Here is a 17,113-nt window from a genome sequence, read left to right on the forward strand (position 1 = left end):
CATCTCTGGTGTATAAGTCTTAAGTAAAAGTTATAGAAATACATTGCCTCAGTTTAGAAATCTGTTTCCAAAGATTCTAAATAACATAAATTATTTAGTGAGGGTTAATTTTATGCTCTGTTTTTAGTTTGGAGCTTTAAAAATGACAAATTTTGCTTTTCTGCCATTTGCAGTGTGACACAAAGTGCTGGTCTTCAAGGATTCTAAATAGGGAAAGGCAAGGCTAGTTTTTATTGTCCACCAAAATTGCAGGTCCAAAATTGACCCGATAAAATATCAGCACTTATCATACTCTCATTACTTATTTTGTAGTAATGAATGTCAAAAAAATGCTTGATCAGTGGCATCAGTCAAAGAAAAATTGTTAATGAGAATAGGTTTGAAAACAAATGAATCATGTCCTATTAACCACTGATTAACTTTAAACAGAAGCAGAGTATCCATATCACCATTTCAAATGTTTGAGGTTTTAGATACAGGCTAATATGTTCAAAAATCAGGGGTGGTTTTTTTTTGCCTGATATCGGACAGATATGCAATATCAATATCAGATCAGGACAACCATCCAGTTTTTCACCACAAAAGCGTAAAACTTCCAAAATGGTTTTAACTTTTCTGTTTCACTGTTCTTTGGTTAATTGAATTACTTATTTATTGTTGTTATTTTAAAGAAATTTAAAAAACAAAAATATATTAAAAAAAATATGCTTCTGTTTGATTGAATTACAAACTATAATGTTGTTTTTTTTCCTTCATTTTTAACAGATCTGAAGTAATTTTGCAGTTAACAAAAACAGAACAAGAAATAAAGTGATATGTGTCGTTTTGTGGAGCAGACCCATTTCAAACCCTCAAAACTCTTAGATCATGTTCATCTCAAACTTCACATCAGCTTGTATTTAACTTTACAGGGGTATGCTTGTTTAAATCAAGTGAGCTGGATGAGAACAAAATGACGCATTCGCCCTCTCAGTGACAACAAAAGAAAAACTAAAACAGCAACATCAGAGAAGCCTCTGCAAGCTGTTCAAAGTGACAGCTTGTCTAGTTAATGTCAGAGCTGCCAGTCGCTTCTAAAACCTTTAGCTTTTTCTTCTCTCTTTACTCTGTGATTTTATCTAGTTATTTTTCTGAACATCCTTGGTGAATCTGTGTTTCTGTAGCACCAAACATCCTTACGTTGTTAATGTTTTTTTAGCATTTTAAGTATTGTATTATTTGGGGGCGGACACACTCAGGATAACAATTTAATTTGAGGCCCCACTGAAACAAAAGTCAATCAGTTAAGGGAGGACCTACATTTCTGGAGACACATCCTATAGTCCGATGAAACACAAATTCAAATGTTTTGCCATGTTGGCTATTGTTATATTAGTTGGCAAAAAGAGGAAATCTTGCAAGCCAGAGAACACCATCTCAGCTTTAAAATAAAGGGGTTGCAGCATTTTGTTAAGGGAGTATTTCGCTGCAGTAGCCACTGTTGCAAATCACTATAAAATCGAACCATGAATGAACAACTTGATGTGGAAATATTGAAGAGATATATCAAGATTTCAACCGTGAAATTAAGGCTTAGGCACAACTAGGTCATGTAAATTTATAATGGCTCTGAGTATATTACTTAATTAGTTAAAGGCAACAATGTTTTGAGTGGCTGTCACAAAACCCTGATATCATTCCCTGAGCTGAAATGGTTTGTGCTGCAAGCAGAGTGAATTAGGCAAAATTATTGAAGGTTCACACTGAAGTGCTGAATAACTTTCTGCTTTTGAATGCAGACAAAACAGGAATTATTGTCTTTGGACGACAGTCTTTGAAAAATAATGTGAATAGTGCTTTAAAGGCTATATGCTTAAAATGTTCTTTTATAAAAAAGCTTATAGTTAGATTGGCGCTTGTTATCCTGAGATATCTCTATAGTTATACTGCTATAGGACATAGGGAGCATTTTACATCAATCTGCTTCGTTCTATCTCTGTTTGATTAATTTGTTGATGGGGTTGCTAGTTCTCTACGTACTGCCTTAGACAACGCAGCTCCTTTGAAAATGAAAAACATTAAAAATAGAAAGACGGCTCCTCGGTTTAATGCAGGACTGCGCACTTTAAAGCAAAATCCTAGAGAAAATCACGCTCCACAGGCCTACAGGAATCCTATCTAGTCTGGAAAAATAGTTTGCCGCTGTATAAGAGGACCCTTTGTAAAGCAAGAGCAGCATATTTTTTCCTCATTAATAGAGGAGAATAAGAATAATCCTAGATATCTTTTTAATACAGTTGCCAAACTCACCCAGAGCCTTAGCTCACTTGAACGGTCCATCCCACCTGCTCTTAGCAGTAATGATTTTATGGGATTCTTTATAAATAACACTGATCTTATTAGAAATAAGATAATTAGCATAATTATCTATAATTGGTTTATCTCTGGAAGGTGAGGCAGCATCTGAGGTAGCCATAGAATCTGAACCGGTTTTAGACTGCTTTGATCCAGTTGAACTTTCAGAGTTAGCAAATCTATTGTCTTTATCTAAGCCTTCAACTTGTATGTTAGATCCAGTTCCTACCAGGTTATTTAAGGATAGATTCATCTATCTCTGTTACAGGGATATGTACCAAAGGCTTTTAAGGTTACTGTAATTAAAGCTTTGCTTAAGAAACTGTCTCTTGACCCAGATGACTTGGTTAATGATAGACCTATATCCAATCTTCCTTTCTTATCTAAAATTCTTGAGGAAGTAGTTGCCAAACAAGTGTGTGATCACTTACACCATAATGAACTTTTTGAAGAGTTTCAATCTGGCTTTAAAGCTTATCATAGCACTGAAACAGCTTTGGCGAAAGTCACTAATGATATTCTCATGGCCTCAGATAATGGACTGTTTGATCTCAGTGCTGCATTTGATACAGTTGATCATAATATTCTTTTAGAAAGACTTGAATATTTTGTTGGAATTAAAGGAACAACACTAGACTGGTTTAAATCGCATCTATCAGATCGTTTTCAGTTTGTTCACGTTAATGACAAATCTTCCTCATGCTCAAAGGTAACCTGTGGAGTACCACAGGGATCAGTGCTAGGACCAATTCTCTTGACTATATATAAGGTCCCAATTGGTAGAATTATGAGACAGCATGGGATTAATAACCTCTGTTATGCTGATGATACCAAGCTATATCGGTTTATAAATCCAGATGAAGCTAACACATTACAATTAATTTTGATAGATATGCATGAACAGGAGCAAAGAAAAGGGCTGTTTCCCCCCAGGCCTGAAACTGGTTGTGGAGTGGAGATAGATGAAGTTGGTCAGTCTGTAGACTGCTGGTTAGTGAGACGGTATGCTGAGCTTTATGGGGAGATCCAGTGGACTGCGTTAGCTGATACTGGAGCTTCCTTCAGGGACCTGGGAAATGGAAGTCTAGTTGGATAACACAGGTTGAGATAACCTGTTAATGATGAGCAAGCATGAAGCGACAGTGGAGAGGAAAAACTCCCAGTTGGGAAGAAACCTCTGGCAGAACCAGGTTCAATGTGGTGGTCTTCTGCCGGGCCAGTTGAGATGAGACAGGGAATGCAGTAAGAGTCCAGGAAGAATGATGCTCTGATGAAGCGTTAGCTACGATGGTGGAGGAGGGGCTGGAGGTGTGTTTAAAATGTGTCATCTGAATGAAGTCACACAGAGCATCCACCTCCTGGGCACAGGAGCAGGCTTTTGTGGAGGTGTGGTTCAAAGCATATTGGCTGTGTCGCAGGTGGATAAGGAGAGCAATCAGTTTCTTCAGTTGAACCGCCTAGGCTCCATTTCAATCTGAAAAACTCACACGAAGAGAAAAGGCAATTAGGAGAAATTTATTGATACTATGATTCTGTCTTTGGGGCTCAGACCTCGGCAGGAAACATAGCACTTAATTTTTATAGATATGCATGTAAGGAGCAAAGAATAGGGCTGTGTCCCCCCCCAAAAAAATGCAGAGGTTGAGGCTGATTACGACAGCATGCTCAGAAGGCAGAGACTGAATTAAAAGCTAAGAGAAGTAGAACAGCAGAAGGAGTAAAAGAGGAGATGAGCCACGAATGCTTACTAAAAGGCCAGTTCTGCGAAGGCTTACCAAAAAAGGGCCAGGGCCAGTTGCCACGAAGGCCTACCAAAAGTTTGTGAAGGGATGGTTAGGTGAGGTGAATGAGGTGAGGTGAGGTGGGGATGAATGAAGGGATGATTGCTGGGATGAATGATAGGATGAATGATAGAAGGGAACCTGGTATAAACCATCTGGCATGACGAATGACAGAAGAGAGATGAGTGATGGGTTATAAACACCACTGAAATAATCAAACATTCAGATCTGATGAAGGATATGAATGAGTTTTGAAACCACCTGTATTTGTAGTTAGCTTACCCTTAAGGCTGAGAGAAGGTTGAACAGTTCGGATTAATGCATGCTCAGGGTGGATATATGAGGCATAGGCTGAATGCCTCATATATGCCAAAACCTATGGACGGGGCATCATCCATAAAATTGAAGCATGGCTGCAGACAGAATGATGACATAGTAGAAAGATTGCCGAACCAATTGAGAAGCAGTCTAGACCAAAAGAAAAGTCAGAAGGCAGCCCTTAAACAGTGAACCTTGACAAGGAGGAAGAAATGCAAATGCCAGATCAAGCAGTCTGGAAATGAAAGCAACACTGGAATGATGCACAATGGCAAAATTGCTGACCAAGCAAGGAGACAATGATGCTTGAAAATGAGGATGCGTTGATGGCTGTGGTGATAAGGGCAATGATAGGCTGTGGCTGAGCGCTCTGGCCCACCACAACCACAGACGAGCTCTATGAAGCGATGAGCTAAGGGTGCAAGAAGAGAACACACGCCCGTGCAGCAATGAGCTGGAGACATGATACGCGAGCCATGATGAGCTGAGAAAGTGAGATGGGGATGCGATGATCTAGGCTAACCCGCAATAAGCGATGATGAAACAAGCAGGCCGCGATGGATAAGCAAGATGTTTCACTTGAGATTCGTATGCCATGATGTGCTAAGAGGCCGAAGCAGAGTGCCTTTGATGCGAACGCATGAATGGTTTTGGGTGCGATGCACCTTGAGCAATGAGCTAAGGGGCCGTAATGCACCTGCTGTAATGAAAAGAGAGTGCCATAAGCGCTGCTGCTATGGGTTAAAAGCACGATGCGCCTGAGGTAAAGAATTGGGGGCCATAATGCACTGGGTATGATGGAAAAAGGGCGCCATGAAGTTCTGCGGCAATGGATAAAAGTGAATGCGTCTTTCTCAATGGGTATGGGAGCCATGGAGTGCCAGCCGCGATGCTAGAAGGCGGCATAAAATGCGCATGAGTGCCTGTAACGGTTGAAAAAGGCTGCCAGAAACTGCACTGTGACAGATATAACGCACCATGATGATCCTGCAGAGATGGATGGAGGGAGACATGAGCGTTTGTAGCAATGGATGGAGGGCGCCAAGCGCCTATAGTGATGAAAAAAGGGGTACCATAAGCTAGCTGCAATGGAAAAAGGGGCGCCTTAAAGCGGCGTGCAATGAATGTGCCATAGCACCTGCAGCGATAGAAAATGGTGAGCGCCTGTAGCAATGGAGGGGTGCCATAGCACCTGCAGCAATGGGAAAAGGCCGCCATGAGCACCCACTGCAATGGATGGAGGGCACCGTGCATATCTGTTGTTGTAGGAAAAGACACCATGAGCACCTGCATTGATGAAAAAAGGCCACCATGACTGCCTGCCGCGGTGATAGAGGGCGTCATAACACCTGCAGGGCACCCGCCACAATGGAGCACATCTAACATGGTGCAGATTAGATAGAAATAAAATGCACCCCATCTAAGCGGTGAAGTGAAGACTTGATTGAATGTACGCAATAAGTCATACCTAAAAGAAGGTTTTTTTTAATTTATCTATATTAAATAATATAGACAAACTGACGTAAATATTTACCCAGCTGATGATTTCAGTAGATCATGTTTAGCCTGGTGAAATAAATTATTAAAATTATTTATTGAGTCAGATTGAGAAATTCGAGTTCCAGTAATTCGAGATTTATTCATCTAATATATGGATAATGTGAAATTAACTAGTGTTGCTGATTGACTGGGCAGGATAGTTTTTATACGGTTAGACCAAAACGTTATTCAAATATATTTGAAATATTAGGTTAAAATTATTTATTTAAAGTCAGTGCAATAGAAAACAACTACTTTCCACAAAACGTTGGTTTCTAAATTCAGGCTTCCTTAAGATGGATATCTGTGACAAAGCATAAGTTAAAATCGAACAGACTGAAAGAAACGTAGGAAGGTTCATCAAAAGCAGCGCACAATCTGCTAATTAAATTGCGAAGACATGATTGACAGAGAAAATTGTATCAAAAAAACAGACGGTAATTCCATACCATAATGTCCTTTTCACTGTTTAGGGGTGAAATGCTATGTAAACAGGCTTGGCCATGGGGCAAAATGTGCAGGGAAATGTTAAAATAGACGAGTGAGAAGACAGCAGGTAGGGAGGATACCAATGCAGGCAGACAGTCTACATCACATGTAAACAAAAAAAAAAGGAACACCCTGCTGTATCCATGAAGTGTGAATATTCAATATCCAATTAATTTGAACTGAATTCACTGCAGTTTTCAGTCCTCCATTTTGCACTTGAAAGTCCTCATCCATGCTATCACCAAGACTAGGGCAAAACATTGTTGTAAAGTCCTTTTTTTTTTACTTGGAATGGAAAAATTTTAGAGCCAGCTGGACAGTGAAGTATCTCCTTCTTTCTTTCCCACTCCTTTCACATTACAATTCATTTTAATGTGAGAGGATGGATCCATGCATAAAATGGATCATTTTATGCATGGAAAAAATAAAGGACATTCTTGCATGTATAATAATCCAAACATTATATTTTCTATCTTTAAGTCATCTGTTGGGGTTTTTTTTATGATTCATTCATTTTACATCTTTACCATTTCCCATAGATTTCTTTTTAGTATTTATGTCAGATAGTAAATTTGAATAGTGGCTTGGTAAACAACACTACAGCCAAGGTTCTGGCTGTCAGTGGGTGCATGGAAAAAAAAAAAAGAAAGTCAGACTGACTTGTTTTCAGAGCCAACTTTAACTTTAATTAAGGTTTTAATGGTCTAAATTACATTGGACTTACTTTTATTTGTTGTCCTGACTCATGATGCTAAATCGTTTTCATTGCTCCTTACAAATAAAGCAAGCTGCATTTATAAGTCAACACTTTGTTGAAACTTTAATGCAAGATTAATAAGGAGGTACAGCTATTTGTCACCTCATGACACCATGCAGTTTATTGGCTGTTGGCTCCTAGAGCATTTGGCCAAAGATCTTGGTATTAGCCTTGTTAGTGGGCAAAATCATCCCTTTTTTTCTTGTAGTGTCTCTGATGTATTATTATTTTGTATAATGATTACTTTCTAATGTCAGGGTTGGTGGATGTTGTTGTGGACCCAAATGCAGAGTAGAGAAGGCAGAGATTTTTAGTGTTTTCTGGTGTGCTGAAGTAGATGGTACTAAAACATAAATCCAGAAATAAAACTCTGGGAACTCAGAAACCAAAACTACAGAGGCTTGGGAGAAATATACAAGAACAGATGAAACAATGAGTAGGATCCAGCAATGAGGAACTGCACCAGGGTTATATATATGGTGGACAGAACAAAGAATGTGCCAATTAGCTGATATGGAGCAGGTGTGGATAGAAGTAACTAGAATGGAGCTAGGGGAAAGGAGACTGGCACTGCTTAAATAAAACAACAAATGGAAAAGAAACCAATGATCAACGAAACAGAATTACATAAAAAACTGGAAATTCAAAAAGAAACTTAAACAGAAGTGCACAAAGGGCAAAATCATAACAGCTAAATGATTTAATAAATTTTACTTTTCCATTTCTGAGGCTGTTGGAGGTATAAAAGTCTCCATAACAATCTCAGTGAGACGGAATAAGGTTACACAACTTTAAAAAGCAAAATTTCAGTTTTTTAATGAGGCCATTCTAATGAATGGTATGCTAAATTTGTACCCATCAGATTTGTATTCATGTTGATATTTCAACCCTAAAATGTAAGTCATTTTACCAAACTTTGACTCTTTTTTTTTCCTTTCTAACAATACGTTAGAAAGAAAAAAGTGGTAATTGCAAATGGTATATTCCTTCCATGATTGTGTTGCAGCACCCATCCATGATGGGTGCTGCAACACAATGTTTTTTCAAATATTTTTCCTAAAATATTTGAAAATTTGTGCTTAAAAACTAAGAATATGCTGCTGTTTTTTTATTGAAAGGCTTTTCACCAGGCATACATTTGGTGATTTGGGGAAAACAGCTTATTTCTAGTGTTATCCGTCTGCAGCAGCCATTCCCAGATAAACTTTCCTTTATAGTCCAGCTTGCCTCTAATGATTCCTGCTTATGAAGGCTCCCTGTTTATGCAACTGCCTCGCAGACAATAACACACCACTTCTGCACCTGTACTGCAGTGTGGTGGTTCTAAATTTCAATGGAACTGAACCTGATTGAACTTGTAAATTGGGATTTCTTGGTTGGAAAAGTAAACAAATAAAAGCAATATTACCTACATTATTGACCACTAGACTGTTTTAGATAAACTGGAATGGTCATCTGCTACACAGTGCCAAGTTAATTCAACTAGAACTGCTGTATTTTATGAAACATGTGTCTGTGTTTCTAAAAATAAATATTGAAAACGCTACCATTTTTTTCAGTAAATATATTTCTAGAGGTGCTATTTGCATGACATTTCACCAAATGTAGGTTACAATTTATGCAATCTACACATACAAAGAAATAAAACCATAGTGTATCATAGTGTATCAATGTGGAGTGGCACTTGGAATTATATCACACATGAGTATAAGGGAGGTGTAAAAAGACATGGAAAGCCAAGACACCAGCCAAATTCTCTCAATAATTAGAAGCAATCCTGCCCCTTGTCAGCGTAAATTACTTTCAGCTGGTTCAGTCCCAAATGATGGCCAATAAAAAGATGTCACCACTATCACATTAAAAACATCTCATGAAGGGTAAAAGTAAAGAGCTTTCTCAAGACCTTTGCAATCATATTGTTGCAAATCTTAATGATGGCATTGGTTACAGAAGAATTTCTAAACTTCTGAGCCTCAGTGAGCCCTGTTAGGTCCACAATCCGGAAGTGGAAAGAACATAATTTAACCATAAACCAACCCCGACCAGGTGCTCCTTGCAAGAGCCAAAGACCACTTGTGGAGAGCTTCCGAAAGACCTGAAATTAACGGGTACAATTGTTTAAAAGAAAACAATAAGTAATGCATTGAACCACCATGACCTGTATGCACACTCGCCATGCAAGACTCCATTGCTGAAGAAAAAGCGTGTTGAAGCTTGTTTAAAGTTTGATGCACATTTAGAAAAGCCTGTGAAACACTGAGAGAATATAGTCTGGTCAGATGGATCACATGACTTGAATCTAATAGAACATTTATGAAAAGAACTAAAGATCAGAATTCATAGAAGAGGCCCACGAAAACTTCAAGATTTGAATGTAGTTTATGTGGAAGAATGGGCCAAAATCCCACCTGAACAATGCATACGAGTAATTTCTCCACACGGAAGGTATCTTGAAGCTGTCATTGCCAACAAAGGCTTTTGTACAAAGTATTAAATACATTTCTGTAAATGTGTTCAATACTTTTTCCCTGTGGCATTCCACATTAGACATAACTTAATTTCTGGACATCTAAAGTTTGACTTCTAGGTAAGTGTGGATTGCATGGATGACATCTGGTGAAAATAGTCAATGGTCAATAGCACCTCTAGAAATATATTTACTGAGAAAATGGGGGCATGTTTAATAGTTATTTCACCTGCTGTAAATGCATCTGGGTAACAAAATCTTATAATGGAGGGTGCTTTGGTCTGCCATTCATTTTTATTGAAAACTGTCACATTTTGTAATGTTACTACCAAAAACCTTTACATTTTTCTATTTGTTAGATCAACTCAAACAATAGAGAAACTGAGAGGGGAATCTTACATGTTCTCTTTTCTTTTTGACAATGAAATCTCTAAAGTAAGTTTGTATTCGGTGCACTTTGTCATATTTAGAACGTGTGACTCTGAATAGGCGCAAAAACTGAGACAGTTGGATTATGAGAAAAAGTTTATTGAAAAAATTGAAATTGACAAGATTGGATTTCGGCTGGTCGTTGGTCTGGTGAGCTCTGCTGGAAAAGATAGGGAGGATGGTGAATAAACTGTGCTTTGGGACTTGTGAGAATTTGGTTTGGATGGTGAACTCACGGAGGTGGCGGCTAGGGCTTGGTCTGGGGGAAGAAGTGCTGTTCAGTGATCCGGATTGTTGGTGCAGGTCCAGATTCTCTCTCAGTATTGGTTTGTTTGAGGGTGGACAGGCAGGCGAGCGCAGGCAGGAGGGCTGACAGATGGATCCGGGGTTCTTCTCTGGAAGGAGAACGTTCCAGGTGTCTCTCAGACTCTGATTCCAGGCTTGGGTTTCCAGGCCCTAAACTGGGTGGCTTTCTGGAAGAAAATCACAGGAACGAGGTTAGGTTTAGGTCTCACAGAAAATGAGGCTTACAAAGAGTTGGTCTGTACCAGGCAGAAGCGTGAACGAACTGACGCCCTCCTCCTGGTTTCAGCTCCTTATGAAGACTGGTAATTAGCTTCTGATGGAATGCACCTGCCCTTCCAGCCCTGCAGAGGAGAGGGAGAAAGAAAACACAGACCTAAACCTAGACCACAGAGTATGACACACTTAGTTAAGAGTTGGTAGAACCACCTTTCACTACAGCTATAGATGCAAAGTCTTTTAAGGATTTTCCAGAAATTTTGAGACTAAGGGCCGGATCTATCAAAGGTTTGCGTGTATAAAAACGTGAGCTATTTCACTGCGCACGCTAAAAAATGTACAAACTGATCTATCAACAGCGTGCTAAAAGGATTTGGTCTTTAAAACGTGCTAAAATGCTGCGGGGATGCGCAGTCATCTTATCCACAGTCACTTCTTGTGAGCCATTTGGTATGTGCATTTTTCAACAGGCCGATACAAAACACCTGTTTTTTTTTTTTTTTGATTGTGTCTGTTTTCCCTGGAAAAATGGCAGCAGGAAGCTCTTATTCTCTGAATGGAAGTGATAAGCGTCATCATCTGGAAACATAGATTATATCTGTGAAATGAGGAGGACATTCTATAAACAGCCAAATTATATAATTACCAGCTATTATTTATGAAGAGCTTCCCAGCATATGAAGATAATCACTGAAGCGCACTGCCAAACCTTTTCTCATGCAGGTCGAGTGCTCTTGTCAGGGAAACATGAAACTATTGGGTTTGTGACAGGTAATATCGTCCCAGATGGACTTAGGAAAATATTTCTAAAACCCTGAAACATTGAGCATCAGAGGAGAGAGTTTGGGCCTTTTTTATGGTCTTTGGACCCATCCCCAGGTCAGCCCACAAAGCAGCAGCTTACAGCATGTTAACTATGCAATCTCCATTAGGTCTGACAAAGGCGCATTAAATCAAAAACGATTCATTATTGATTTAAAAGGAGCACAGCAAATTAGAGGTTACAATAAGGACTAAGGCTTTACACATAAACAGCCTATTATAGGATTTTTGCAAAAGGATCACCTATGGATAACTGTTAGGAAAGATACTAATAAACTGCTCAGAGTCCATTTGTTTTAAAGGTTACCGACTAAAACTCCCTTAACTCTTGACACAGCTTCAGAGTGGACCAATTATAGGTAAATCACTTCAAAATAAATTGGAATTTTCTTCATGGAACAGGGGCATTTGTACCTACCTAAATAAATACAAGTGTTGTAAAATACAAGTGTTGTATGTGTGAAATATTTTTGGGAAAATAAAGCAATTCCCCCACCGAATCACCTTTTTTGGTCTCGACATAAAGACATAGAGTTTGAAGCATGACCTTCTTTTGCACTTTTTTTTAAAACAGATATTGTGCAGCTGTTTATTAAAATGTAAACATGTTAAACGAATTTGCTTATTTAAATTCAAATTGATACTGAAAAAATACTTTTAGTGGTTTAACATCTACAACTGTTGTATCTATGTGCTCTGGAAGAAGCCTGATGCATATATTTTTATCTTCTTAGATTGAAATGGAAAAAAATTGCCAGTAGTTCACTTTTACACTAAATCAAGAGCCAGCTGCCTTGTTTGTACAGATTTATTGTGTGCCACAAAATAGTCTCACGGTGTTCTAACTACAACGGAGGCTGTAATACATTTTAATTCTAACCTGATTAATTTATTCCCAAGCATATAGCAATCCTGCATCTACCTCCTTCTGCCGCATACTATTAACACTGGCTTTTATCTTTTATGTTGTTATGCTTAGATTAGTTTTTTCTGTTTTTTTTTTGTTTTTTTTTAGCAGAAACAGATCTAAGTTCTGCAGTCCATCTCAGAGCTAATCCAAAGAGAAATGGCAGCCTGCCCTCACACCTGTGACCCAGTTTGAATCTCCACTGGGTTAATGTCATGATGCAAGTTCAGCTGCAGCGTCTGTGTGGATTTAATTGACAGTTCTGTAAAATAAAAAAGGTTTTGTGACTTTAATTTTTCATGTGTATTATTATATCTTATTCTAAAGCATGAAACAGGGAAAACTGATCTTTACAAAGTGTGCCACAGCTCCCCGAATGTCTGTGACATTTTAGAGCTAAACTCTAAAACTAAAGATTGAAAACTTTATTAAAGAGATTAAATAACAAACCTTAAAATTTTGTTTTAAAATTTGAGTTAGACTTATAACTAAACTACTTCTATGGTAGTTTCTAGTACAATACTGCACCAACTATTCTACTCTACCAGAGAACCAGCAATACAGTGACCCAATTCAAGTGTTTTACAATTACAGAATCACCACCATAACACGACATGAGAGAAAAGTCAACTTTTTGTAATTACATGTCTCAACAAAAAAAAATGCATTTTTTGCCTGATGTGGTAAATGCCAGATTCAACATTAAAAGTGTTATCTTTTATTTATACAACGTCACATACTAAATGTTTTAAAAGTAACCGGCCCTGCTTTATATAATCTGTATTTGATTTGTTTTTTGCATCTAAATTCCATTTTAATTTTTGTATTCATTTGTCCTTGGGACTCGTGTCATGATCTTTGTCATTACATTAGTGCTTCCTGTATAACATTTATTTACCTGCTAATAGCTAAGTCTAGATTTAGCAAGAGCAAAAGATTTTGAAAGAAATAATCTAAATTTGAACAGAGGTTACTTAAGGATCATTATCCCCTGAAGTACAAATAACACAGAAACAGAATAATAACTCAAAAGGAACCCAAAGAATTTAAGAATATTAAATATAAAAGATGTTTAGGAACTCAGGTAAAATAAAATGCTTCAGCTGCTCTCAGAGCACACAGTCACAGGTGATGTTTGTTCTTCTATCAGGTTGTTTCTTTCCCTCATGCATTAGACAGGATATAGCAGACAGTGTTGATTAGCCTGGTTTCTCACAGTAACACTGATTAATTTCCTCTTCAAACACTTTATATTGCTTTTTTGTACCATTTGATAATTTTTTTCCTGCTGTGGATTACCCTTTTTACTTCATTATTCATTATTGTAACAAAGAAGCAGCAGCCATTCTTTCTAATCTTATCAGATTTAATAGGCATGCTTAATGTCAGCTTTTAGACCAAATTTAAAATGTTTCTTTCACATTTTTGTTTAAGGTGGAAATTTCTTAGATTCACATAGTTAATTTTTTTGTAATCAGTTTTTTGTTTTTATTTTGTTTTTTCCTGCTGTTCTATTCACCAGGCATGGCTGACTGAGATCCATGAATACGCCCAACAGGATGCGGTGCTCATGCTGCTTGGAAACAAGGTAGTGATCAAAGATATGATACAACTTGTTGATACAAGTTATTTCCATCCATCCATGTTCTCCCGCTTATTCCGTCAGGGTTGCGGTGATGCCGTAGCCTATCTGCAGCAGTCAGTGTGGGGATGGGCGGGGTACACCCTGGACAGGTCATCAGTCTGCCGCAGGGCAACACAGAGACACACAAAGACATGCAATTATGTACACTCACACCTAAGGACAGTTTGAGAAGCCAAGTAACCTAACAGTCATGTTTTTTAACTGTGGGAGGAAGCCGGACAGAATCCAAGCATGCACAGGTAGAACATGCAAACTCCATGCAGAAAGACCTCAGGCCAGGAATCGAACCCAGAACCTTATTGCTGCAAAGCAAAAGGCAGCCCCAGGTTATTTCCTTGGTGTGCTAAATGTATTCACAATAGTTTTTTAAGCTCATATTTTATGTTTTTGCAGATTTTAATGTAATTAAATCTGTTGGAGTTGCTTTAATTAAAATTATATTTATTTTGTGTTTCATTGCAGCCACAAATTGTGCGCTCTTAAAATTATTGGTAATCCAAGTTTCTGAAGGTCTTAACAGCATTCTCTTACCTAACCACACCGATTATTTTTGAAATATCCTTATTTGCTTTTTATAAAAATTGATGTAAAATTATAGTTTTCACCAAGGATGATCCATAGGAGCCTTTAGAAGAAAAGTCTGCTTTAACAAGCTCATCGAGTGATTAAAATTTTGCACAAAGAAATTCCTTAACCTGCAAAGCTTTCTTCAGCTCATGAGCTGCAGAGTAAATTAACAAAATGTACAAAAATCTCTGTTTAGCCGCGGATCCATCAAGTGCCAAATCTGAGTTATTGCTACTTAAAGCACATGTTGGCGGTGAAAGATTAGTTTTGATCATAACACGTTATTCTATAGTATTTTTGCTTTCTGTAGTTAGAAATGGGGGGAAAAAACTCTTCTTTAAGTTGTATTTCATGTAGACCCAGACAGACATTCTTCTGTATTTTTTCAGTGTCATGTAGGTTAGTTTAACAAAAAAAAAATAGGCATTCAATAAAAATGGTAAAGGTCCTGGACTTAGATTATATAAATATTGGCTCTGATGATACAAGGACATTTTAAAGGCACTTTAGAAATCAGTGAAAACAACTTTTCAATACTGCCAAATATTCCTTTACAATTTGGACAAATTATTTTAGCTTTTACAATCACTGCAGTCTTTGTTGATCATTATTTTGTATGGAAATTGTGTATAGAACCTTTGGGGTAAATCAGATGTTGTGTTTTATGCTTTTGAATGAAGTTTGTAAATGTAAAAATGCTTTTTTAGGCTGATGCAACTCATAACCGTGTGGTAAAAAGAGAAGATGGTGAGAAGCTTGCCAAGGTAAAGACTTGTGAAAATTTGTTTGATTATGTTTATTACAAAATGCAAATTTACACAAACGCAGAAAAATGAAGACCAAATTTAAGGTCAGTGATAAACATTAAATGCTTTCATTCTACAGGAGTTTGGGGTTCCTTTTATGGAAACCAGTTCCAGGTCAGGCCTGAATGTAGAGCTGGCTTTCACTGCTGTGGCCAAGTAAGTATAGGTCTATCTGTTGCTATTGGAGACAAGTTCTTTGACTTGTTTCAGATGAAAGTTATTTCACATACATTTCACAAGACTAAGACAGCTCTGCTACAAGACGCTGATGCTTTATATTACAGTAAAAAAAAATCAACATATCAGGTGTTTTTTTTTCCTAGAAAAGGATTATGGATCTAGACATGATGCTTCATTATATTGTAAACAAAATGTTTGAATATTTCTTGAATGCATGTTTCATTGTTTTATTACACTCCAAATACTTCAGTTAGTGTAATTTACTAGGTTATAAATCAAATACCCAATACAGAGTTTTGCCCAAGTCCCTCAGTCCTGGAAATGCATTGCAGTGGCACTATGCTGTAGGATTGCTCTCTTTAGCAGTGCTGTGAACATAGACACAGCTAAATATATGGCACTTCTAGTAGAGAACCTGTAACATGAGACTACATCTATCTTAGTTCAAGCAAGATATCAGCCTAATCATACAGCAAGAGCTATAGTTGTATGGTTTGAAACCATAGATGTTACTGTTTCACAAAGTCCAGACCTAAATTCAATTTGCAATCTATGGCAAAGATTAAGAATCCAAGAGACTCTCAGTCCAATCCAATTGAACAAAGGCTATTTTAGAAAGGATTGGGTAAATTTTGTCTTCTTTAAATTTGGAACACTAGTGGAGAAAAGACATATCACATAGGGTATGCAGCTGTCAGGTTTTCCTTATTTAGAATAAGAAATGCCAAGTATTAGAGCTACTGCTGTGCACTGAAGCATGAACTAACTGTGTACCTTTTTATTTTTTTTGTTTTACCACAGGGAGCTGAAATACAGGTCAATGAAGGATCCGAGTGAAAAGTTTAAGCTGCATGAGTATGTGAGCAAGGAGATGAAAGGTGCTGGCTGCTGTGGGACCTAAGTGGTTGAGAGTTTGGGTTCATGTCCTGATTAAATATAATTTTAATCTTGGATATCATCTCTGGACTTATCAAGAACCACAAGCATCTCTTCCTGGCCTTTTGTTCTGCTGGTTTTAATCTACCATGATGCTTTTCTTCACCTGCCTTTTTCTTTAACTGTAAACGGAGACCAAGGTTAGGATTGAAAAATAACAAGAGAACAGCTCAATTAGATGTAATTCTGCTTATAATCATTTTTGCCTCTCAATGCAGTGTCACAGTCTTATGACCATTAACATAATATGTTACTTTGTGTGGGTTATTATTTAATTATTTTAATTTTATCATAAGATTCTTCTTTATTTTGAGAAGATAATTTCGTAAGGCAGTTATGTCTAACATCTACCCATTATATCCATTTTGGCTTTCCTTTTTGTTAAAATGTTGCATATTAACCCTTGAAACTAGATGTTGTGATGCTTTTTCTGTCCATGTTTCAGTGAGGTAGAAGTGAATCAGCTGGTTCCAAGGAGTTTGTTGACTTGCCAGCACTAATTCATAATATTTTGAAGATATATGGGTACATAGTTGGGAAAATACATCCTCTCATCACACCACTGGAGCAAACTGTTGTTGCTATTTTTTGGTACAAAACTTATGAAAAGTGTT

General features: G+C 37.6%; 1 protein-coding gene across 1 annotated transcript in view; it reads left to right on the forward strand.

Annotated features, from left to right (window-relative positions):
• Window positions 1–16,908, forward strand: part of LOC119773199 (ras-related protein Rab-26-like) — a 68,891-nt gene extending 51,983 nt beyond the window's left edge. Inside the window, exons 6-9 of the mRNA XM_038270085.1 lie at window positions 13,888–13,953; window positions 15,285–15,341; window positions 15,463–15,539; window positions 16,365–16,908. Coding sequence (XP_038126013.1) covers window positions 13,888–13,953; window positions 15,285–15,341; window positions 15,463–15,539; window positions 16,365–16,464 — 300 coding nt within the window. The 3' untranslated portion in view covers window positions 16,465–16,908. The remainder of the gene's footprint in view (window positions 1–13,887; window positions 13,954–15,284; window positions 15,342–15,462; window positions 15,540–16,364) is intronic.
• The last annotated feature ends 205 nt before the right edge of the window (window positions 16,909–17,113 follow it).

Source organism: Cyprinodon tularosa, unplaced genomic scaffold (assembly GCF_016077235.1).
Source record: "Cyprinodon tularosa strain WSP-4 unplaced genomic scaffold, ASM1607723v1 ctg75, whole genome shotgun sequence".
NCBI lineage: Eukaryota > Metazoa > Chordata > Actinopteri > Cyprinodontiformes > Cyprinodontidae > Cyprinodon > Cyprinodon tularosa.